General features: G+C 47.1%; 1 protein-coding gene across 1 annotated transcript in view; it reads right to left on the bottom strand.

Annotated features, from left to right (window-relative positions):
- Positions 1-2749: 2749 nt before the first annotated feature.
- Positions 2750-25217, bottom strand: part of EXOC6B (exocyst complex component 6B) — a 571132-nt gene continuing 548664 nt past the window's right edge. The window contains exons 21-22 of the mRNA XM_008699988.1: positions 10336-10448; positions 2750-6183 (exon numbers count right to left, since the gene is read on the bottom strand). Of these exons, the coding sequence (XP_008698210.1) occupies positions 6057-6183; positions 10336-10448 (240 nt within the window). The 3' untranslated portion in view covers positions 2750-6056. The remainder of the gene's footprint in view (positions 6184-10335; positions 10449-25217) is intronic.

The raw sequence follows: 25217 nt of genomic DNA, 5'->3' as shown, positions 1-25217 counted from the left end.
GCCTTTAGCTGGGCAGAGGCCGCTTTCCCGGGCCCGCGGAAGTGGTGTTTCCCCAGCAGGCTTCTCTGGAGAAGAGGTTCACTGGAGAGGGCAAGGCCTTACTCCCTCAGCTTTAAAAATGAGCACTCCATGGAATAGAAAGAAAGAAAAGCCATCCACCCGGCTGAACCTGAGCCTTGTAACAGAGAGGGGAGTGTGTAGGGAGAACAAGAGGGAGATCCAATTAATTACCCGTAGAAGCAAAGGTAAAAGTTGAAGATTACGAGACCCATTTACAGGAGGAAATAGACCCATCATTGAGCCTAGAGAATGGAAGGATTGTTTAGGGCCAGAAAAGCGTCTCAATGTTCAGATTCCATTCCTTTTCTGGAGCTTTGGAGAGAGGAAGGTCATAGCTTGGGCTTGGAAGATAACACTTAGCAGTGGGTTCAGACTGGGAGGGGGCCTGTTGTCTTGGGCCTGGTCCTGGGCCCACATCCTGGCCCCACCCGGAGGGAATAGGAGCTTCAGTCCTCTCTGGGAGTTGATGTGGGCTGGCTGGTGAAGGGGAGCCCCCCCTTAGAGAGGTCCCTCCATTACCATCACAACAGCTGATGTCACAGACCCCACAAAGCAGCTGGGGCCCCAAGTGCAGGGTAACCCTAACCCCAGCAGTGATTGAAACAGATAGAGGGGTGGCTCTCCCACACAATGCCCAGGCCCCCACTTCTCTCCTCCTCCTCCTTGCACTTCCTCAAGAGCTTTTGTCTTCTGGTCCCTTGGGCTGTGAGGCTCTCTCATTCCCGGCAAACACTGCCCATTAAATTCAACACTGAGGCCTCTGGGGGAAAGGAAAGGGTCTGGCACTTTCCCTCCCCTTACCTCCCACTAGCTAGTCCCCATCCTCATCTACCTGGTGAGCAGATAAGCCTTGCTATGAGCAAAGGGGGCAAGCTGGTAAATGCTTCACATCCGTACCAGGCCCCCCACCTCCCACCCTGCTCTGGGCACCCCGCAAGGGCTGCTATTCCCTCTCTGGATAAGGCCTTGGGTGAGCCCCTGCACCAGTCAGTGCTCAGAAGCTATGGAGAATGTCTGGGATGAGTCAGGTTCAGTTTGGCTTTGCAGGCCCACGTGTCTGGACTAGACTCTCTGGTTTGCAATCTCCCCAACCAGCTGGAAGTCTGTATTCTCAGAAATGCAGGGTCCTCCTGCCCACCTCAGGACCCTAACCTGGCTGGGTAGAGAAAGCTAGGAATGGTGGCTGTACTGGGTTTTAGGTATGACCTGGGGATCACGTGGGGGCTCCTAGAAAAGGCTGGTGGCAGAGCTATAGGTCTTGAAGAATCAGCCAGAATTGTAGGAGGCAGGGGGAGAAGGTAGGCTCAGAGCTTCTTCTTTTGGCTTTCCCTCAGGAGATCTGGATTTCCAAAGGGATCTGGTTATCACTCAGTAATTTAGTCCTGAATCTTTCCTAGACACTGAGGAAAGCCGTGTACTTTCTATCCAGAAACAGTGAATGCAAGCTGGTGCGCACACGGGCACACGGACACTCCCACACACACAGAGTCCAAGGGGTCATGGACCCCTGGTGAAGAACTCCTGAATTCTAGTGAAGTGTTGGCACCCGAGAGCAGAGAACGTTCTAGGTGGTGGTGACGGGGAAATTCCACCCGAAGCACTGGCTCTACTCTGAGCAGGGCAGTTGGTTGATTTGAAGGGCTTATACCCGTTTCATGTACAGGAGCTGGAGAGCCTTCGCTACCATTAAGCCCATGCTGGGCGTGGGGAGGGGAAGGAGGATGTTGTGGAATTGGAGGGGAGGGAGGAGAGGCCTGCAACCGTGCAGGCGCTGTACGGCTAGGGATTGGCTCAGCATCTGGGCCATCCACAGCTCACGGACACTGTCCCACCACCCTGTCAATGAGGACGGCTCTTCTGTGTCACTGACGAGGACTAGGACATTCAGGGAGGTAACCGGTCAAGGTCAGCCGGCTAGGAAGTAGCATAGCAGGGACTGACACCCGCTTGCGGTAGTCGGACTTGGTACTGAAGAAATTCTTCCCATCCTCTTCTCCTGGCTTCTGTGCCAGCTGAGGGGGCAAGTGCGGTGGGAGCTGTTCCATCATTTCTGGCCTTACTCCCCGTGGTTCCGGGTGTGCCCCCGGGCTCTGCACTAACCCTCCCAGCACGGGCCGCAATCCGGCCAACTTTTCCCTCGACCGTGCTCTGCGCCTAAGACCCTCCCCCAGCTTAACACAGTCTGAATTCAAGGCCCTCACGGCCCAGCTGATTATCACCCCGCTTTCTCTATGCTGTCTTCCCTGACCAGACCCGCTCCCGCAGCAGGCCATGAGGCCCGTCCCTCTCCCACACTGAGCTCTGAAACAGGCTCATACCTCCCTTCCCCCCACTTGGCTTTGTTCTGGATAATGCTAGAAGCCCGTCCTTCGCAGGGCTGGTGTCCACACACGAGGCTTCAGGCGGCCTGGCCCGGAGCTCCGCATGAAGTCGGGCATTTCGCAAGTGCCTCCTCCTGATGTCGATGATGGCGTGTTAACTGCAGGCAGGAAAACCTAACCCACGGGTTTGGGATGTTTCCAAGGGCTCCTTGCCTTGTGTGGCGGGGAGGATTTCTCCCCCCTCAGGCCTCTGCCTGCTCATGTCCTCAGTCCTGTTGAGGGGGTGCAACGGCTGCCACTGAATTCGCCAACCATAGCTGCGCTGTGCGAAAGGGGCAGAAGAACCAAAAAACCATGAGACAACACCGTGGCTTTTGAAACAGGTACATAGGCTCCCTTGTTTAATAGCAGTTAAGAGAAGAAAATGTACAGGAGGAATAAACATGCTCTTTCTACACGGGAGGCCCCCACTGACCACGAGGCCCATCTGCATCAGTAGCTTTACTAGTGAGTCTTAAAGAAAAAAATTCCCTTTAGAGTTAAAAATGGACTCTCCTAAATTTCCTCCATAAATGTGCAACTATTTGTGCAAAATAAAAAGGCCATTTCCAACACATGAGTGAAAAGTAATTGCGAACGCAGGCAAAGAAAAGAAAAAGAGGCAGCGGAAGCAGCCAGGAGCAGAGTCCTGGGAGAAGGGGGGCGAAGGGAGGGGGAGCTCTGTAGCAGGCCCCGGGGAGGGTGGAGAGGCTTTCTGAGGAAGGGCATGGCCATTGCCAACCTTGGGGCTAGAGGGCCCTGGGTCTTGCTGAGCAAGCACTTGCCAAGTGGGCAATGAAGCTAGGCTGGCTTTGAGGCCCGAGAGACTGTTAGGCCTGGTATGCAGTGGAAATGCTGGGGAGCACTCCTTGGAAGCTGGACACTCCTTTTGCCAACAGGGACACTGCTGGTTCCAATTTCTAGGTCCTGTTCTTCCCCACCCCCAACAGCTTCATTCCCAGTCCACTCAAAGATTTCCTGTGAATGCTAAGACTATACGAGCTGCCTACACTTCTGTAGAAACCTACCAGGGTCCCAGACCAGAATGTCCCTTTAGAAACACGGACTGGCTCAAGAACTGGCTCAGTGTCACGCCAACTCCAAGGCCCATAGGCTTCTAGCCACCAGTGTTCTTGCTCTCGTATTGAGGCCTGCCGGGGCACTTCCACACCTCTGGGCATCTGAGGCCAGGTCTTAGGAGTCTGAGGGGCATGGGCGCATGTGCACAAATCCTCTCAAGGGCTGGCCCAGCTACAGGCCTAGAGACAAGACTCAAAAATCCGACTTCGCCAATCCAAACAGCTTGGACGTTGCCGGTCCCTGTTTTTTGACCTTCCCTTGCCCAACAAGAGTGTATCTCTAGAGACAACTCAGTAGCAGCATGTTGGTTTCGTCAGAGAAGACTGAAGACAGACTGAGAGGGAAGAGATACACCAAACGATCCTCCCCTAGGAGTCCTGAGCTTGGGTAAGTGTGTTCTTTAGAGGGGCTTCCATGTACGACGTGCAGAGGAAACCCCATTCCTCCACCCTGTCTACTTTTCCTCTACGGCAGTCTTTCCAGGGTACGGGATTGAGACCAGACCAGCACCGATGACTCAGAAAAGACAAAAACTGACATGCTTAAGGTTCTCTCTGTCCCGTGTCCCAGTCTCAGTACTCCAAGCTGAAAGGACCTTGCTGCCAACAGGGGACCAGTGAAGGGGTGTGTGTTGGGCCCTTCTTAAGCAACAGGACTCCAGATTGCTCTCCTTCAACCAAACCCAGGGCTCGGGCGATGGCATCTGGGGTCTCATTCCCATGGCCCCCCGCCCTCCCTTGCCTTTTGCAATTCTGGGGCCAGCATTTACCCTCGATCCTCATCCTGAGACCCTGGGCCAAGCACCCAGGCCTCAAGGTAAGCCTTAGAAAGCTTCTCCAGAGCTTCCATGCAGCCTGGCGTCTCCAGCTTTGAGGAAGGCTCAGGTCTGTGTGTGTACTCTCTTCCCCCTGGTTTGCAAGTTGGGATGGGATACGGGGGGTTTGGGGTGGGGAAAGAAAAAGGAAGTACTGCCCTCCCCAGAAGCAACTCAGTAGCTGACAAAGGTGGTGAAGAATTCTGTCTGATGAGTCTCTCCTCCCACTAATCCAAGCTGGAAATGCCTGTGTGGCTTATTTGTCATTGTTTGCTGATGCACAATTATACGCTTGCCGGTAGCCACAGCAGCACCTTCCTGAAGAGTCCTAAAGTGCAGGCTCCTCTGACTGACCTCACAGCAAAGCCCTTGCACCACGTGGCAGGAGCCCACGTGCGACACTGGACACAGCCTCCAAGCTAGCTAGTCCAGGCTCCCTTGCCAAACTCCAGAATGCGCGGGATGGGATTGCAGACCACCTTTCTCAGGTGAGGCCAAAAGACAGCTACGGGGATCTCAGGAGAGGATGGAAGGCTTGGGCTTGAGGAAGAAGAGCTTCACATCTAGGATATGACTTAGTAAGGGACCGCTGGGCCAGAGGCAACAAACTACTGGCCATGGTTGGCCCAGTCTACTTCATGGTGACAGTGGCTCCATCCCGACAGGCATCCTGTCCAGCTGCAGCTGCCCCCATAGTGCAGAGCTGATAATGTTTCTTTGAAAGATGGTGGCCAGAGAGCTGGCTTTCAAACACAAGGAGTACTCCCGAGTAACTTTCAGGTTTTACCTAAGGGTAAAGGAAGGGCCATTTCCAGCGTCTGGAATCTGACTTATCCCAATGACACTACTGAAGGAGGCCAAGTCTGAGACTCTCTGTGAAGATCAATGGAAAGAACTGTCGATCTATGCTCTGAACCAAGTGCCCCGACCCTGAAAGAAGACGATGAGATGAATAGGGAAGGGACCGAGGCTCTGATTCCATTCACACTGGCTTTCAAGAGCTGATAAAACTCCTCCTGGTGTGAAGCAACCTGCCCTTAGTCACGGGGTCCAATTATCACCACTGTATACTCAGCTCTATCTTGCCCCAGAAAAATCAGCAATAAAAGCACTGGGTCAGATCTGGGCTAAAGAAACTGCCACCTTTGGGGGACTGGAGTGAAGCTGTCATCTGGCCACAAGCCATGCTTGTTCCCCAGCCAATGAAAGTTGGTGGGTTGAGGAGATATGAACCTCCAGAACCATGTGCTGGTCTTTCATACGCTAAACAGTAACATTTTCCAGGTCCTCTCCTTGCATCGGGAAGGGCCAACCCCACCTGTGTGGTGAATGGGGCGCCCGGGAGTGAACAGGATATACTTTATTATCTTTTCGCCTACTCACCTTACCTCCCAGTGCCAAGGACCCATTTTGTTTGTGTCATTCCTGAGCCCCAGACCTAGGTTTTAGAGCCACATGAAAGGTGGGTCAGCATCCTGGGATTGGTGACACCACCATCTCCAGGCCACTACAGAGAGTACAGTATGACTTCCCCTGTGTCCCAGCCTAGCCACACCTCACGTACTTGCTTTTTCTTGTGCCTCTTTCACTATAGGGAAAGGTTATGTGAATACTGTACACAGGTTATTAAAAAAATACATTTGCTCTCTTTGAAGAAGAATGCACAAATGCAGGGCCAGCCGGGGCTGGGTCCCGGCGTCTGGGGCTGTCGTGAGCAGCCTCTGCGGGCCCGAGGCCAGCCTTCACGAGTGGTGGCTGCTGATGAGTCCCCGGAGCTGCTTGGCCACAGTGTCAATCAATTTCTGCTTGTCTCGCTCATTTTTCCGAAACTGTGCAAACATGTTGTTCTTGCGGCTAGTGTCCTTCATCCTAAACAGAGAAGGAAAGAAGGAGAGCAAAGTGTTTGAGGAGGCAACGGTGGAAGGAGAACGGATGGGAGGTAGGATGGCACCGTGCATCTTCACCTCCACCCAGAGCTGAGAGAGTCGAGAATATTTCCATTGTCAGGCCCATACCTACCTACTATTCAGGAAGCTGTCCTGCTGGCATCCACAGCCCTCCCAACCTCAGTCACCTTTGGAAAATAGTCCAAAGCCAGCTACGGAGGGGCCAACCCCTTGATCGTCCATACCCACCCTACCTCCTTCCCTCCCCTCTATCTCCAGGTACACTCCTGTTACAGGCATCTGGGGCATGCTAAAGCCCTGATGGTCAATAGGCTCTTACATAACATTTAGATCTAGGATCCACTTATCATCTCCTGAGCTTATGAAATCCTGCTGGGACCTTAGAGCTGGTATTTGAAAAATAAAGCAGAAAAATACTCTCAACTAGTAATTCTAAGAGGAGATGAGTAACTGAAAGCCACCGTGTATTTCTAAATTCCGCCAGTCGGTTCCTGGGTCCCATCCCTAACAAAACTAAGGGCCTGACTGATCTCCTCTGTCTCAGAGTAAGGACCCAGAGGCGGTGAGGTGGCTGAGTGCATCGTGAGGAGGACAGCAGGTGGACCATCCTTTCCCTTGATGAGCCAGAACTTTAGGCAAGAGAAGCTCCTGAGAACTCAAGGGCTGTCCATATCCTCAGACCTTTGACCTTCGCAGAGCTTTCTATTACCGGGTCCTGCTAAAGCTCCAGAGATGGCATATTCTTAGAGCACAAACCATGGGCAGTTCTGGCCAACACTTGTGGCCAGATGGAAAGACCTAACCAGGAAGCATGGATAAAGTCAAGACCAGGCTGTGGTTTCGCAGAAACACCCAAGTCTGAGTAAGCCGTTGTGACAGAACGTGGGGATGTGCTAATCCCTGCAGAGTCCACAACCTCTGACACCTGACATCTCACTGTGACCTCTGGCCTCCGCCTCTGCACACCGGCCCTCCAGCCCACAGCTAGTTCCGGTGTTAGAGAATTACGAACACTGCCCAGACTAATTTCTCCTTGGAGTAGGCATTGGTGGTCTTCACCACCATCCCCCAGGAGCTGGGGCAACTCTCTGACTTCACAGCTCCTTGGGCTGCATGGAGACAGGTCAGAAGAAGCAGGGGGGAAGGAACCTGGTAACCCTGGTAATCTACCCCCAGGTATACTTCCCAGGGGCCTCTGGCCAATCCTGGCCCATTTTTTCCTGTGGGGTGGCCCTTGTGCAGAGGGACAGATGTGAGGCCAATGGGTTAAAAGGCTAGAGATACCACAAGGGCATTTACATTCACGAGGCCAGGAGATTCTGATGAGCACCAAAGCTGTGTGGTTGGGGCCGACACTGACGGCCGCTAATGAGTTGTGACTTCTTTCACAGATCTAAGCTTAAGGGCCTTCGGGCTGGAATTACTCAAGGGAACTCAGAACACTGAGTACAACCACCCACACGTGCAGGACTGAGCTTGGAGGTGAGGAAGAAGAAGAGGTGACAGAGGTCAGTTGGAAAGAAAGCACACGGGTCCTCGAGGCTATGATGATGACTGTATTTGGTCCCGTACATATGAATGGCACAATTATGTTTGTGGAACTGGCCTGGCTTTAGATTATTTATTCCAGAGAAGGACTCCTTATCCTTTGCTGCATATGCTATGAATCTAAATGAAAACAACACAAAACAAAAAAGAAAGAAAGAAGGAAGAAAAAACCCTCCCTACACACATAGGGTGTTCATTTTAATGTCCTATGTGATCATGAATTTCATGACGACTCGAAGCCCCCAGAGATGGGGAACCAGAGTTGGCTTTCAGCTTCCATGAGGAAGCTCCCCAATAAGGTAGGAGAAAGGGAGGAAGAAGGTAGTCCCGGAACCTCAGAGGCTAGGAGTGCTTGGCCAGTAAGGCCTGGGGTTGGGAGTACTCAGAAGATAAAGTCCAGTGCCCCGACGGCTGACGGCGGCATGCTGGTTTGTGCCCTGGGTTGCTCCCAAACCAAAGGGGAGCGCTCCTCCACTCCCCTCCTATTCTGGAAGACTGGGATCCTGATCTACTCTGGCTATGGCCACCTCTCATTGACACAGGGGCCACTTCTCTTTCCTGAATGTCCTCAGCAGGTCTTTGGGCTTTGCATGTCTCACCCTGCCAAGAAGCGCCAGGTTGAAAAGGAGAGACTGTCAAGCTCTGGTAGTAGATCTGGCTGGGCGAAAAGCAGGAAAGGGCTTCAGGTAAAGGGACTGATTCCTATGAGGCTGGGAAGTAGGGATTTTAGTGATCTGGGCAGCCTGTGGCCCTACTGTGTTTGGGAGGAAGCTTTTAAACGCTTCTGATGGCTCGGGATAAGCACATGGCTTTGTTACTGTTCGGCTTCCAGAACGCTACACAGAGGCTGCTTATGTTAGCCCGTTGCTGAGCCACAGAAGGTGGATCAGGTGATATTTAGATTTAGGGATTCTTAGGAACACACAAGTAAAGGACCGTTGAGAGAAGAACTGGAAGGGAATCCTACAGCCCATTTGGACACATAGTGAATACAACATCTAAACACCAACTGAAAGGCCCAAATGTCCCTCATTTCAGCTGGGATTAGGCCTTGCCTCTAATAAAAAGTTTTCCCCGCAGACATAGGTTCCAGATCTTAACGCCATGGGCTTCAGCACCAGGAGGTGGGCGAGACTGCTGAGGAGCCCCTTCTGTCAGGGCTGAGTTTCAAACCTTGCATCAGAAGAGTAGAGAGCGTGCCAGGAAGCTGAGTGGGAACAAAGTTTTACCTGCACGAGTGGGGGAAAATCCGGACCGCCACCTCCAGCCCCATAGGAATTGGTGTGCCAAGGGTCACTCTAAGGACCAAGGATAGAGGAGACAGCCAGCCAGCTGGCACCAGGCTAGTTTAGTAGATTAGTATGTCAGGGTGGAGATAACTCACGGGGTAAGGATTTAGTATAGTCATTAGTGTCAGTGAGGAAACCAGAAGGACTTGCCTCAAAGTGATGGAAAAGGCCCAAGTGAATAATATACTTACTCTCTAGATATCCTAGGGAGGAAGGTCATTGGGAGAGAGAATCACGGGAAACAAAGTTAAAATGGAAACATCAGTCTGTCTTGGTCTGGAGAAAGTCGCACCCTGGGCTCTTAGAGTTTCTTGGCTCCAAACACATTCCTCTGCATCCTGCTCTTGCCTACTTCCTATCTCCTCCCCTTCTCCCCTGTAATTGCATAGTAGGGAGGATACACCTTAGCCTTCCCTGCTGCTTAAGGTTCCACTCTGACCTCCTAGACACTGATTCATGCACCCAAGTTCACAGATGGCCATATATGTACTTGCCATACTGCTTAGATGCAGGGTACTCTTCTAAGAAGCTTCTAAGAAGCTGGCCGTTAACTAGTGTGATGACAAGAGAAAGCTTCCCTTTCACATGGATCTTGGTCTCTGGCCTGCCAGCTCTCAACTAGGTTAGGAAAAGCCAGAGCGAGGCTGCGTAACAGACTCCAGCATCTGGGCGATATACTGGTTAGCCGTGAGCTGTTCCGGAGCTAGCTAACCCAGTCTCAGTGGCAGCACTCTGCTGGCCAGTGACTGCCCAGAGCAGGAATGACACACCTTGTCCAATGCAGTTTTCTTGGGACAGTCGGCACAACAAGGCTCAATCTGGCAGGGAGTGGGAGGGGATGCTGGTGAAGGTTTCAGGAATTCCAGGAACCTCTCTGCTAGAAACCACAGAAGCCATCTTCTATGGGGCTGTTCTATGGGGCTGTCCCCAGATGATTGGGGCCAATCTCCCTCTCTTCACCAGGCGGCCTAAGCCCAAACTGGAGGCATCTTCCTTTCTTGTCATCTCCAGTTAAAGAGATGTTGCCCCATTCAGCTCCAAGGTAATGCCAGAGTCCACCTGACCCATACTTGGCCTAGCTTGTTGGGGCTCAGGAATTAAGAGGCTACAAGAAGAAGGCCAGCCTGCCAAATCCAATGGTGGAGACGACTGGCAACTTCAAGAAGAGGACCTCTTTGCTGTCTTTGGAAGGTATTGGCAAAGAGAAAATGTCTCCGAGCCCGATCCCTGTGCCCCTTCCCCACCTCCCAACGGAGAGCCCTGGACTGGGTACTCACTTCTCCAGCAGCGTCAGAGCTGTCACCGGGTTCACTCGCAGGTACTTGCAGCTGGGCTGACCATAGTCAGCAAGGTAGGTTGACCAATCCCACTGGATGAAGAGATCCAAAAGCTGGAAAATATTCAAACCCCACCCCAGGGATTAATCAGACAAGACAAACCAGGATCTCAGAAGACCCCTAACATCCTTCACTACCAGCTAACAGTAGACTTGAAAAATCAAAATCAAAATGTACTAAGAGAAAGAACGGCTGAAGACCGTAATGTAACTACGCAAATAAATGTGTACTCAGTAGAAGGCCGGGTGGTCTCTGCCGTAAGCACTGGGGTGCTGTAGAGACCACAGGCCAGCATTCAGCTCTCAGGGGCGGGCCTGAGACTGAGCAAAACACGAGACTGTCATAGTAACTGGTCACTTATTAATTTAATAAATACTTATCAAATGCCTTCCATGTACCAAGCACCGTTCCAGGAGCTCAGAATTCAACAATGAACGAATGCAGGCGGATACAGTCCAGCGGCACATATGCAACTATATAACCTTTGAGGTTAAAAGGCGTGGGTTCAAGAACCAGTTTCATGACTTGCTGCATTGACTATGCCCAAGTTACTCAGCTGATACCCTGAGACAGACTGAGAAACTATATACCGGTCTCTGGTCCTGGTTACCAGCACAGAGCTCCTAAGACCCTTCAATTCCCTAAGTGATGAGAACACTAAGAGCATCTCTTGTCCGAATATTGGCCTTTGACCTCTGTTTTTGACACAGATCTCCTCAAACCCGTGTGATTTCCTGGGTGGCAGGAGTGTCTTTTGTTCTAATGGGGTGACCCTGGGTGGACTCCCAGATAAGGGCTGGTCCCTGCAAAGATCAAGCCATGATTAGAAGCTTGGAATTTTCAGTCCCACCACCCATTCTCTTGAGAAGGGAGAAAAGCCGGAAATAGAGTTCATGATCCGTCATGCCCGTGTGATGAAGTCTCCATAAAATCCCTCAAGTATGGGGTGTGGAGAGTTTCCGGGTTGGTGAACACGCGGAGATCTGGAGAGTGGTGTGCGCAGAGCCGGCATGGAAGCTCCTCCACGCCCTTTTCCCTAGACCTTGCCCCACGCACCTCTTCCACCTGGAGGCTTCGCTTACGGCCTTTTCCAATAAACCTGTGATCTACTAAAGTGAGATGTTTCCTGAGTTCTGGGAGCTGTTCCAGCAATTCAACGAACCTGGGGAGGGGTCAAAGGAACCTCCCATCTACAGCAGTTGGTCAGAAGCCCGGGTTGACAACCAGGTGGTTGGTGTCTCAACTGGGGGGAGGGTCTTGTGGAACTGAGCCCTTAACCTGTGGGATCTGACACTGTCTGTGGGTAAACAGTGTCAGAATTGAGCCCAATTGTAGGACATCCAGCTGGTGTTGCAGGGAACTGCTTGATGTGGGGCAAAACGTCCACGCATTTGGTGACCAGAAGTGTCAGAAACGAAATGTTTCACGTGGGTAGTAAAGGAGACTCGGGGAGAAACATAGTAGGGAAGCACTGAGTTTTCCCTTTACAGATACAGACATACACACATGCCTATAGCATGTAAACAGGACACAGAGACCACACAGAAACACGGAAGTAAGGCATGAACGGATCACGTAGTGTTATGTGAGGCAACCTGTGTTGCACCTACGTGGACACGGGCTGAGTAGATGAACACCAGGGCCACGGGAGGTCAGGACTGAAAAATGAGCTCAGTCCATGGTTGAGGGTACAGAGCCTGGCGCTGGGGTCAGGAGTGTTCAAGAAAAATGCCACGGAGTTAGGAGTGCCAAGAACTAGATGGGTCTAAGAAAATAATGAGAGCACTCTAAGGGCAAACTGAGTTCTGAGTCTGGGGGAGATTCTGACTTAGAGAAACGTAAATAAATTTTGTCAAAGGCTTTCATTCCCAGATTTAGCCTCAGGTTATCACCCTAACAAATATTTAAGAACTGTAACTGAGTAAAACTAAAAAAGAAATCAGTGCATTTCCAAGGTAGGAGTGACGAAAGGGCAACTGTTGGCTCCCTCTGTAAGCTTCTAGAGGGGGTAAAGTCCCGTTCTCACATTGCTACACAGGAGGAAGGCCCCCTAAGCAGTCTTTTTAGCAATGAGATACACGTAAAGGCTTTTGGGACTCAAGACATGTCCCTACTTCTCCCTTTCCAAGAGGTAACTGCTGATGGAGACGAGTGGGCGGCCATCTCTGTGTAGAACAAAGACCAGAGAGGCCTAGAGTCAAATCCAGTGCCAGAGCCTGGGCTCTAGGCACACCTTCCTCCCCTGTCTGTCTTCACTGTGCAGCTGGGCAAACAGGCACTGTGGGCCTTGCCCCGCTTGGCCAAGCCTCCTCTTCCAACCATTCTTTTAGAACAGTTGTTATAAACCTCCTCAGGCAGGACAGGAATTGGCTGACGTCCCGAGCCTAAAACTGAGAAAAGCCCCTATCCCCTCAGCCAAGAAAGGGGTGTTAAAGATGAGAGGAGACGGGGAGAGAGACGAGCAGACATGTCGGTTGGTCTAGGCTGGCCTGGCCCCAAAGGGCCCTCTCAGGCCTCTTTCAGGTCAGGCCTATTTTAGTTGGCAAGTAAAAGGGCTTCTACCACTTCCTTTCACTGCCCCCAAGGCCTCACAGAGCTCTGCTCAAGGAGAGAATTTTCCCTGACTCCCCACTCTAACTGTGGTGTTTCTGTGCTGTACTGCCCGAAGACCACGAGAGACAGTTCTCTTCACCTGCTCCAGGAGTGCGACAGACACTCGGGCTGTCCCCGGTTCTGCAGTCCTCCCGCCACTGTGCTTCACAAACACAATTACGCTTTCCCCCTAAATCCCAGGAAAAAATTATGAAAAAAAGATAGCCTTCTCTTAATTAAAATTTCTTCTCAGAAAAAGGTGAAAAACCCGGGGGAGCCTGTTACTGTTTGCACACTAGCGAGGGAATACAAAAAAAATGGATGAATAACAAGTTGGATTAGAAAATTCGGAAAACCTGATTTCCTAAAAGTTATTTCAGGTATTTTCAGTTGTGTACACACACACATGCATTTGATGAAACTACCTTCTTTATTAATGAATTCCTAATTTCTATGATGGAATTAATGGTATCCGTCTTTTCTGATTTATTGCAAAGAATGCCATGTCCTTCTGGATGATGACAACTGGGCAAATCACCAGTGGGGTGTGGAGGGTAGTTCATGATTTAGCTCCACAGTTTTCTATTTTTATCTTCCTGCCCAAGTCTCTCAATGCCAGTACTGAGCCTAAAAGCTCTGGGATGACAAACTCCTTAATTGATCCCACTCTGGGCACGAAAGCTACACAACTCTATTAAGCTCAACCAGTCTGAGCCTGTCCATCCCACTCTGGGTCTGTGTTCCTTTCCACAGTCCTTTCAGGGGCCGGTGCCCAGATCTTACGGGCTCCTCTGCGAGAGATGGACATAGACTAGAGTCTGGGGAGTATTTAACCAAGTTAGCTGTACAGGGCACGGTTCCACTGGATTCCATGGAACAGTGTTTGGAGGCCAGGAGACCCAGCAGGCCTCTTGATTGACACAGCACTTTGAAGACTGACTTTGCAAAGGCGAGCCAGCCCCTCCCAGCCTGGGTCTCCACATACAATGGCCTTGTTAGATCTCAGCGAAGTCTCTCTCAGGGATGCAAAACGTTCAGTCACCACTAATGATCGCATTCTTTTTAATTTGTAAGGTTTTTCATTTGGAAATAATTTCAAACTTATCACAAGGTTGCAAGAATAAGCATAGAATAAAGAACATCGTATGCCTTCCTCCCACATCCATCATCAACATTTCACACCATATGCTCCAGCCTTCGTGTGCTCTTTCTCTCTTTACACACATGGGCACACAAGATCGTTCTTTTCCGAGTCTCTGGAGAGCACACTGCTTGTACCCTGCCCTTTATTTCAAATACTTCAGCATTCCTAAGTATTGGAGATATTCTCCTGCATAACCATAGTAGTTTTCAACTGCGATAAATTTAATACTGATACAGTCCGTATTCTAATTTTAGAAATTGAGTCAATAATGTCCTGTCTATAGACTTTGGTTTTGCTCCACGAAATCACATAGCTTAGGACGAGGTATTACATTTAGTTGTCTACCGAGTCTCCTTTAATCTGGACTATTCCCACAGCCTTTCTTATATTGACATTTTTGAAGAATAGAGTCCCCTGCCTCCTTCTCCCCACTCAGTTCTGTTTTTTTCCTAGTGCTTTCTCATAATAAGATTTAAGACCTGCATTTCTGGCCAGTGCTGCTGGGTACTCCTCAGGGGATCCCGTCTGGAGGTATACACTGTTCATTTGTCTCTCATTGATGATATTAATTTTGAGCACTCAGTCAAGATGTTGTCTGATTTCTCCCTGTCTACGTATCATGTTTTCCTTTGCAACTAGCAAGCAGCGGAGGAGAAAACTTAAGACCATGCAAACATACAGCTCCTGGTTAAAATTTCCCCTCGGATTTAGCATCCATTGAAGATTCTCGTCTGCCTCAGCTGTACTATGACGGTAGCAAAAGGATGGCATTCCAACTCCACCCTTCCCTCCACATTTATCACTTGTCACTCAGCATTTCTCCCCCATTAACTTATGTATTTATTTATGGTTTGGATTCATCGGTTCCCATTTTCTCAATGGCTTATATTCATTACTATACCTAATTAATTATTTTGGTGCTCAACTTGTCCCTGATTTGACAAGCGGGAGCCCCTTTGAGCTGAAGCCTGTGTCCTTGTGACATGCCCCATATATTTTCTGAGGACTTGCTTACTTTCTGACATAAAAAGGTGCTGCAGGCTTGTCTTGCATCTACCGCGCCCCAGCCGTTTCTCTGAGGAGCTCTGGTTTCTTTTAGTGGTAATGTTATACGGACCAGGATTTGGGTGCCAGGTGTGGCCATTGCTACTGGGGCGTCTTTGTTCATTGCTACTGGGGGGCAAAGTATGGGGAGTCAAGCCCTTTCAGTGGACAGGGCTAGGAAATACACGCATGTAAATATACATATACATTTGTGTGTGCACACACATATATACATGAGTACATGGGCGTAAGCATGTACACATACATATTTTAGAAATGACGAGTTTACACCAACACCTCCAATTCTAATCATTCTCACAGAGTTCTTTCTTGCCTTCCTCTGTTCCGTATTTGTACGTGCTTTCTTCCACAGTGAGAATCCTGGCTCTCAAGAACATCATCTCAGTTACTAATTTGCTCAGGCCTATAATATGTCTAAAATAGGTTCAGAACTACTTGTATATACCACCACCAAAAAAAAAAAAAAAAAAGCTTATTAAAAAAAGAGCTCGAGATTTGCTTGCAATTTTCCCTCCCAACTTAAGAGTGAGTGTACAATCGAACACTGTGTTTCTAAGTCACTTGGGTTGGTTCTTAATTTTCCCTCCAGTGTAGTTATGGCATTCACCTAACTGCAACTGGGTTCATTTGTGTCCACTTGCTTTTAGTTTTAGGCTCCTCCCTCCCATCCTTGTTACTTTTTTAGATATATAGGACATGAGCTTGCTTCCAAAAGTCAACTCAGAGAAGTGTTGTTCCCTCCCGTGCGGTAGCTCTTTTACCCCAATTCCTTCCATGCCTCACTGGTAACCAGCTCCACTGGTTTTGGATTTGTCCTCCTTACGGTTCTCTTTGCGAAGATAGGCAGAGGCACCTACGCTTTCTTATTTCTCTTTCTTTCTTTCACAGAAAGTAGCCTATTATATATGCACTTTCAGAACTCTTACTTCTTGATGTCTTATAAGTAGGCGGTGGATGGAGAAGAAGAAAGGAGGGTCCGAGGTGGAAGACGGAACTTAAGGTCACTTCCACGATCTTTATAATTTGAATATCACCTTGCAATTTTTACTGTATCCTCATGCTCTGTGTTCTTTCTTATTTACTCAACATTTTTCCTTTGTATCGATTCATGTTTTGATCATAAGAAACACGTAAAAGAACACTTGACATCACTCTCACAAATGGGAACCCATCCTACTTGCCATAAATGGAAGATGTCTCAAATACTAACGCCACCGTGAGGCGTTGTCCCCGCCACAAAGACTAAAAGGGAATAGCGTAGGACATGGTTTAGTGCTTCACGGTGCCTCTAGGTGCTATCTAAACCCGCATCTTCAGTACTGGAATGCGTTCTGTACTTCCAGTATTCCATCCACTCTATTTTGGGTTTTGGTTGTGACTTCAGCCAAGAATTCAGTGATGCCTGTGTGCCTGGAACCAAGTTAAGTGATCTGTGTGTACCAAGGAGCACTTACGACAAAAGTTTCAGCCAAGTGTCAGTCTCATTATGAGAGAAGATCAGTGTACGTACAGCTTCTGTGTGCTGGGCTGGTCAAGAGGGTCCAGAGCCAAGGGTCTGCTTTGGCTGGTGAGGCCTAGCAAGCCTGGCTGGGTTGGGAAACGTGCTAACACAACCACAAGGTAGTTCATTTTGCCCACAACCAGGTATCCTCATGAGTGTGTTTCCCTGTCGTTGGCTTTTGGGGAGTTCTTACTTCTGCTTCCTGATTCTGCATGGGATGACTTCTGATAGGATTTACAGAACCACACTTTGGGCCTGCACTATGCTCATTCTATTTATATTTCTTAAAGAGTTTTTTTTTCCCCCTTTAAAACAAATTCCTACTTTTACTTTTAATTTTACTTTATAGTATTCTCTATACCCAACATGGGGCTCAAATTTACCACCCCAAGATCAACAGTCACACGCTCTACCAACTGAGCCAGCCAGATGCCCCTATATTTCTTAAGACTTGTATAAAAAATTATAACTACTAATGTTTAAAAAGTTCAAATGAAGTAACCTTTTCTAGTATTTACTCATAGGATTTGAAACAGTAATAATAAAACATATTTGCTTGTCTCAGATGTTCTTACTGAAGATGCAAACCCATTGAATTCGGCAAATGTTTTTAAAACATCCACCATGTGCAAAGACCAGGGCTGGGCCTTTCAAGCGCCATTAAAATAAACGGTTTACCCTCATATAGAAGAATAAAAGAAAAGCATGAATAACTGTAATCCGAGCCGAATCAGTGAAATGCTATTAAATGACATACCGACTATTCCTCCTTTTTGAACCATCAACTGAACGTTTTGTAAAATTTTTACTTATAACAAAATTTAAAATTTAAATTTATGACAAAATTTAAACAAATTGTGGTGCAAACCACAACACACACACACACACACACACACACACACACACTCTACATGTGCTTTAAGTTTAATGCCTTAAAGGTGGTGGGAATCATCTCAGTGATATTAAATACCAGTTAGATTTTTTTCACTGTCATAGAGTTCAATATGGAAATTTGCCAGTTTTTTATTAACATCGGTGGCAGATTTAAAAAAAATTTTTTACCTTTGTAATTAATACACACTTCTGTAGGGAGTTATACTTTGAGGCTATGCAAATCTCCTGTTTTCCCTCAAACTTTTGTCCACCAACTTTAATATCCATTGGCAGTACCTGCCTGAGAAAATATTTACGGTGGTGGCGGACGATTTCTCTCATTCCTTCTGTAGTTATTAATTGGAATTCTTCTATGAGGAAAAGTACTGTCCCTTCTCCACCATTTATTTATTTGTCCAATTATTTATATCAATATGACCTCATGAATATTTATTTTATTTCCTGGGCTAAAATCTAATAAGATCATTATTTATATTTTGCTTTTCAAATTGTTCCAGCCTTGGTCATTAGGAATTCCTTCAGACTGACTCTCCAGCGTATTTTCGACTAGTCCTACCTTTTCTGAACACTTGCTTACTTTCTGGCACTAAGATGTTGCAAGCTCATCTTGTATCTTCCCTGCTCCTACTCTGCAGTCAGTCATTTTTCCAAGAAGCTCTAGTTCCTTCTACTGGAGAATGGTTTTTAGAAGCCAAGATCTGGGCAATTAGCATGCTCCTTCCTACCGGGGTGTTACTGCTTCTAGGTCATCTCAGTGGACAGAGCTAAGAAATATATGTATGTTTACTAACTTGCACGTAACAAACACATCTATATTTATTTCTGTATCTATTTCTGTATATGTATTAAAATCATGAGGTCCTATCTGATGTCTCTGATTGCAGTCCCGACACCACGGGGTTCATGCTAGTCTTTCCCTCTTTCCTTCTTTATCACTTCTTTCTCTGACGGTGAGAAAACTGGCTTTCATTGTCTGTAATATATTTTACCTACTTGTTCAATTCTAGCATAAAGTATTTTGGAATTGCTGGCCCATGCTCCTGTGAGAAACAAATTTACTAACTAGACTGTAGTATGTATTTTTTTCTTTTTGTCTTTAGGCTTATAATTTCCACTGAAAATACTGGTTTTTGAATTACTTGGGTTCGTTCTTTTCTTCCCTACTCCTTTCAGCATGGTTGTATTATTCTTTCATAATTCAGTTAGACTCATTTTTCACTGCTTGTGTTCCATTTTGGATTCCTCCCACATTCTGGTTGATTTTTATTATTTATTTATTTTGGGGAATGAGTCAGAGCTATATAAAAATTGTATTCAGAAGTATCGCTCCCTCCTCATCCCAACTAACCTGTTCTAGTCGCTCCGCTTCTTTCTACATCTTTCCTATCCGCCCATTGCACGTAACCAATTTGGTTTCTGGTTTACCCTTCTTGTATTACTTTTGTACAAATGAGAAGATACATGTGCATTTTCTTATATCCTTTTCTTTCTCACTTGAAGGGTAACATACCATAGATACTCTTTTGCGCTTTGCTTTTTTTCACTTAATGATATGTCCTAGAACTCTCTTCCTAAATGCTATTTTCTTACTAATGATCATATTCTTGATTTATTCATAAAAATGCTATTTTTGTAAACCAGGTAAGTCATTTTTCAAGGAACAGGCCAGACATTATGTTTTGGGGAGTTTTATCATTAAACTGGCGGCACAGGAAAGTGTTCGATGCTTACGGAGTAGGACATACTCTGGATGGGTATGAATGATGTAGGATGAATGTTAGGGCTACTTCAATCAAAAGCAAGCTCACTACTCAGTCATTAATGATGCCTTGACTGCAAACACAGAGTTGTTTGTCCATGGAATTTCTTAGAAGCGGACAGCTAAAGTAGTGTAGTAGTTGATGTGAGACTTTCTAAGCTACATAGCTTAACAAAAACTGTAAATTATATCATTACTGGTTTTATACAAAAATATGTACAAGTGGGAAAGGACAGGACAAGGAAAGATATTTGAATCCTGTTATCCTAAGCGGCTACTATAATGGACTCTCTCTCTCTTTTTGCCTCCTGTATGACGTTTAATCTATAGGACTTCTAATTAGGGCTTTGGCAGTTCTAAAGTTGTCTCTACTACATTTCTTAGTTATTTCAGAACACTCCCATGGTTTAATAGAATTCACATTAAAATCCTGATTTCATGGGGGATGCGGTGGGGAGGACCAAGACCTGGAAAGGAGGGGCAAGGTGCTGAAAATCACATGATAAACATGTGGTAGAGATAGCTTAATGGCTTACACACTCCCCAAGATGCCACAGCTGTTTATTTTTAAAAATCCTCATTGATCCAGGGGCACCTGTGGCTCAGTGGGTTGAGCGTCCAACTCTTGATTTCAGCTCAGATCATGATTTCAGGGCCATGGGATTGGTCTCCATGCTGGGATGGAGGATCCTCTCTTCCCTTCCCCTCCCCCCATGCAGGTGTGAGCACACGCACACACACTCTCACTCTCTTAAAAAAAAAATCCTCATTGATCCAGGCTCTGGGTTGGGTACTTGGCTGAGGCGAGGTCAAACTTCTAAACAGACTTTCTTTTTTGCAGGGGTAAGCTGAGAAAGACTAGAAAAATCCAAATGACTCAAAGTGAAAACTAGTCCAAGGCCACAGAGTGAGTTAACTGGACAGAGTACAGACAGCATTATAATAAGCAGAACAAATGCCAACTTCCAGAAAAGGCCTTTGGAATGAGATATTAAGATAAAGTAGGGCTCTGCTGCTCTTGGTTAGTGCACACCAACATACACGCTTCTCTGGCAGAAAATGTACAAGTAATTCAAATGGATGAGTTATGCATGGGTAAAGGAGTAGAAGGAAATCTTCAAGTAAGAATTATAGATTAATATTTAAGCAAACAATTCTGATGGTGCCCTTGTGCTCACTTAGGAAGAAAGGACTGCCCAAAGAACTCAGGAAGTAAAGATGAAGAGACTGGTGAAGAATGCCCTGCCTGTTTCCACTACTGGACTAATGCTTGTCAACCAAACCAATTCATATCGTGCTTACTCTTGGGGAAGAGAATGTAAATTTTTGCCTTCATTTCTAATTTTGTAATCCGAGCCTCATCTCCCATGTAGATGGGGAGCTCGCCAAGGATGGGGACCATATTTTCTCGTTCTGACTACTCCAAGCATGGACCAGCGTAGGGCTAGATTCCTAGCAGATGGTCAGCAAAGACATGTTACGTGGAATTAAAATAGGTGAACTAACATTTTGTAGGTACAATATTGGCTAGCTGGTGGGACAGCCTTGTAATGGGTGTTTTTCACAAGAAACTTTCCAATGGATCAAACCTAAGGTCCTCTTGACCAGCACTAGAAGGGTGGTTGAATGAGGAAGAAGGAAACATAGAATAGGAGAGGAAATACCTATCACACGTGAGTGGGAACCCAGCCCTGGATAGGTGGTTCCGAGGTTCCAGAGGAAGATCCCTAGAACTACCAAACGGGACTCAGCCGTTGTTTGGCTCCAAGGTGACATCTGGGCTGGCTCCTAGTGGGCAGCGTGGGGCCTACCTCACATCAGGGAGAGCCTCGCTTCCCAGAATGTCTGCAAAGATTCCATGGGAGTAAAGGATCGTAGGAGCTAAGGTACACACAGACGGACACAGATACAAAGACACACTGACAACAGCCGCACCTCTTTCCCCTGGGGGTGCTTTTCTTTACATGTTTTCTCTTGAACAGGCACACTGAGTCTTGTAGAGAACTGTGCTCCCAAAGGTGTGCCCTTGAAGTAAACTTGCTATACCAAACCCTGAATTTGCACTTCATGTATATTCCGGAAGAATTCTTCATGTGAAAGAAGAGAGATTACAAAATGAGTCCAAATAACTTACTCTTCTGAGACATTTAACATAGAATCTCACTGACAAAATTCTAAATACGCTACCTCTTCAGAACATGGCTGCTATATAAATACAGTAAACTTCCTCCAGAGAACAGTAACATACAGAACACTAAGCCAGGCAAAGCTTCTTTTGTCTAGTCCCTGCCTTGGACAGGATGAAACCATTGCATCATTATAAAGTATTTTTCATAATCACTGATGCACAGGTGTCTGTTAGGAGGCAGGTTAACACAGCAAAAAAGAGCCTCAGGCTGGGGGTTCCCTGGCTGATGATGTGACCCCAGATAAGCCACTAGCTCTGTTTCCTCCTTCTGATAATGGAATCATAACAGCTCCTATCAACAGCTGAGGGCAGAGCAAGAGAAGGACTGTGAAAAGCCCACTAAGGAGCATGGAATTGACTACTGGCCCCTTTGTGCTCACTGCCCAAGATCTCCCTCTACTCCCTGTCCCTGACTGCAATCTGGGCAAGTGGAGGGAATTATTTTAACAAACATAAACTGAGTACCAACAATGTATCAGGCAGTCTTCTGGAAGGATAATACGGTATCTGGAGTCGAGGAGCTCAGGCCCATAAGTAACAGATACAGAATGATGCGAGCACTCTAAAAGGTATTCTAACAGAGAGCAAAGAAAGTTCAGAAGAAGGGCATCGAAGGATGTGAGCACTCGAAGAGGTACTCTAACAGAGAGCAAAGAAAGTTCAGAGCAAGGGCATGTAAGCCTGAGCAGGTAGGTGGGGACTGCCTTATAAGTAAGCAGGACAAATGAGCAAGTGATAAATGGCCTCATATGCTAAGCTAAGGAGATTGAATTTTAGCCTCGAGGCTGCTCTCCTTGTTTTCATCAAAGCTGCTATCTGCTTTCTTCTAGATCATGGGATGGAAAACTACAGTTACCACTTGTTTATGTAAATAAAGTTTTATTGGAACACAGCCATGCTCATTGGTTAACATATTATCTATGACTGCGTAGAGCTTTAAGAACCGAGTTAAGTAGTTGTTGACAGACCAAAGACCTAAAAAACCTAAAATATTCTCTATCCAGTCCTTTACATTTCGATCCAGGCCACGAAGGGCAAGTGTGCTCTGAAATTTTCTCAGATGTGAAATGTCTAATATCTACTAAATTAAAGAAGAGACAGAAAGAAACCGGCTGCATGGAGACCCTTCTGATTGTAGTGAGGGGGCAAAAACTTCCTTATCTTAATGAAGATAATCCGGCATCAGAATTCTTTTAGGGCAGAAAAATGGGTTTGTGGTTTGCTCTGTAAGATCCCCAAGGTGCCAAGACATGTAGTACAGGAGAGGGAAGGAATCTGTTCCTCTGGTTCTCGACAGAAAGGGGGCTAACGTAAAGAGATGGGACTTAACTAACATGTGTGAGAAGGGCTAAGAGGGAAGTTCCTACTGGTATGATGGCCCCAAATGACTTTGAAGAGCCGGGATGTCTGATAAGTGACTGTTCTGAAGCTGTTTGCTGTGTCCTATGGGATATAAATCTCCCCTAACAACCCGTGCCCTCAATCCTAATCTTTGGACAAATCAATTCTGCTCTCAATTGCTTGGGTGAATGAGTTATTTATTTATTTCTTGGTGAACTCTGTGAGGCTGTTTTCCACCTAGAAAGCTGCACAACTGCACCGTGGAAATGGGAGCCCAGGAAAGAAGACTGGAGGTATCTAGGGATTCACAGAAGCCTGAAGAAGGCCGTGGGGTTTCCCACAGGCCAAGGACCTGGGGTGGGGAGAGGTACCCAGTTTCTCTGGATCTCTACGGGCTTATACCTGAGTTTTGCAACAATGGCCACTCAACAGGCTGGCTCCCCGGCCTCCTGCTCTTTTACTCCCCTGGTTGAGTGGTCCCCGGCTCTCCCGCCAGCCCGGCTGCCAGGCGCGGATGGAGGCCTCATTAAGCTCTTTATCAGGGACCCACTGCGCATCAGCAGCCGCCCCTGAAAGGGAACGTCACGCCGAGAAATATTTATTTGCCTCATAAATGTGGGTTTATAGGTTTGCTATCTAAACTTTTCACCTCTGAGACTACCTTGGTAAAGAGAAAAAGAAAGCCAGGGAGGCTTAAGGCTTTCCCATTGTCATCAGCGGGTGCCTGGGGGGAGACTCCCAAATAAAACTGCCAGCACCAAGCATTCCTTTGTCAGAGACTGTCCTGTAAGGCCATTTCTCACGGATGACAGCATCTATCCTGCTGCAGGGGCAGAAGGAAAACCTATTATCACGTTGGGTGATAATAACCATACTGTACACACACGTTCCGGGGGAGGCTGGGAAGCCTTCGCCACGGGCTGCCAGACTTGCCCCTCGCTGGGGTGGGGAAGGCAGGCGGGTGCGGGTTTTGGATGGAGCTGCTGCCCCGGATGTCGTGGGAGAAGGAGGCAGGAGCCATGGGCCAGGGCTCACTCCTTTTCAGCACACTGCGATTTCTTTGAGGCTCTTAAGTAAGTGGATTAGGGGCCATACTGTTGAGTTTTTAAGTAAACACCCTCCCTCTCTGGCCAAAATGAGTAAGTGGTTTAAACCCCCGTCCCCTGCAAGGATACTACGGATTTAAAATAATATTAACAATGTGAACATAAGCAAACACCAAGGAAATGGCAGAGCTCACAGTCTCTGTCATGTGCAAGCTCTTTCTCATCCACATTATAAACACAATGATGAGCAAATCAGATTAGATAAAGCTGCCCTCCAAATTTGAAATTATTAAAAAAGCTATTTAAAATAGGATTTATGGAGCGCCTGGGTGGCTCAGCTGGTTAAGTGTCTGCCTTCAGCTCAGGTCATGATCTCAGGGTCCTGGGATCGAGCCCCACATCAGGCTCACTGTTCAGTGGGGAGTCTGCTTCTCCCTCTACCCCTGCCCCCTGCTCATGCTCTCTTTCTCTCTCTCTCAAATAAATAAAATCTTAAAAAAGAATAGGATTTGTATCTACTATTGTGAGTAATGAACTCTACTCAACCTACGTACATATTGTGCCTTGAAGTATTAATGACAGGAATGTCTGTATACACTCACACAGGCTTACGCAAAGCCGACTTCCGAAGGTAATGATAACGTTCTGTCTCTTAAACTGCAGTGGGGAGGGGCACGGTATGCGTGGTATGGGACTATCCTTTTGTAGACATTCAGCATCTAATTGTAATAAATAAATTGTTAACAAATTGTTATATACATAAATGTAAGGGGTGGCATCCTTAAGACTTTTGGCCAACAGCGGCGGCCAGTCAAAAAAGTTTGGAGACACTGGTTAGATCACCTGCAGGAAAAACTGTCCAACATTCATAATGAAAATGCTCTTTTATAAATGGATAAATTAAGAAACTCAGTTGTAAAAAATTACTTCTTGCCTTATATGAGTCATTACGAATTACAGCCTGGGAACTTTATGGTAGACATAAAAAATATATCTAACATTAAAGGACAGTAAAGTTGGGAATGTCCTTCTACTCTGGGTAAGTTTAGAATACACCAGAATCTCAATGGTCTGGGAAATATGCTTGGATCTGGACAAAAGGCTTGGCCTAGACAGCCAACTTCTGAAGACCCCAGCCCAATCAGATATGCATTTAAAACCTATTTTGTTCTGGGTTTGAGGGATAGGAGATTGAATAAATTGCTACCCAGATTTCACTGCCAAATTGTTGAACTAATCAATAGACCTAACAAAGAAGCACTAGAAAAGTGATTCTCAACCACCGAAGGGTC

The sequence above is a fragment of the Ursus maritimus genome, unplaced genomic scaffold, assembly GCF_017311325.1.
Source record: "Ursus maritimus isolate PB19 unplaced genomic scaffold, ASM1731132v1 scaffold_6, whole genome shotgun sequence".
NCBI classification, from domain to species: domain Eukaryota; kingdom Metazoa; phylum Chordata; class Mammalia; order Carnivora; family Ursidae; genus Ursus; species Ursus maritimus.
Note: the sequence above shows the minus strand (reverse complement) of the source record. Positions and strands in the feature narration are given on the sequence as shown.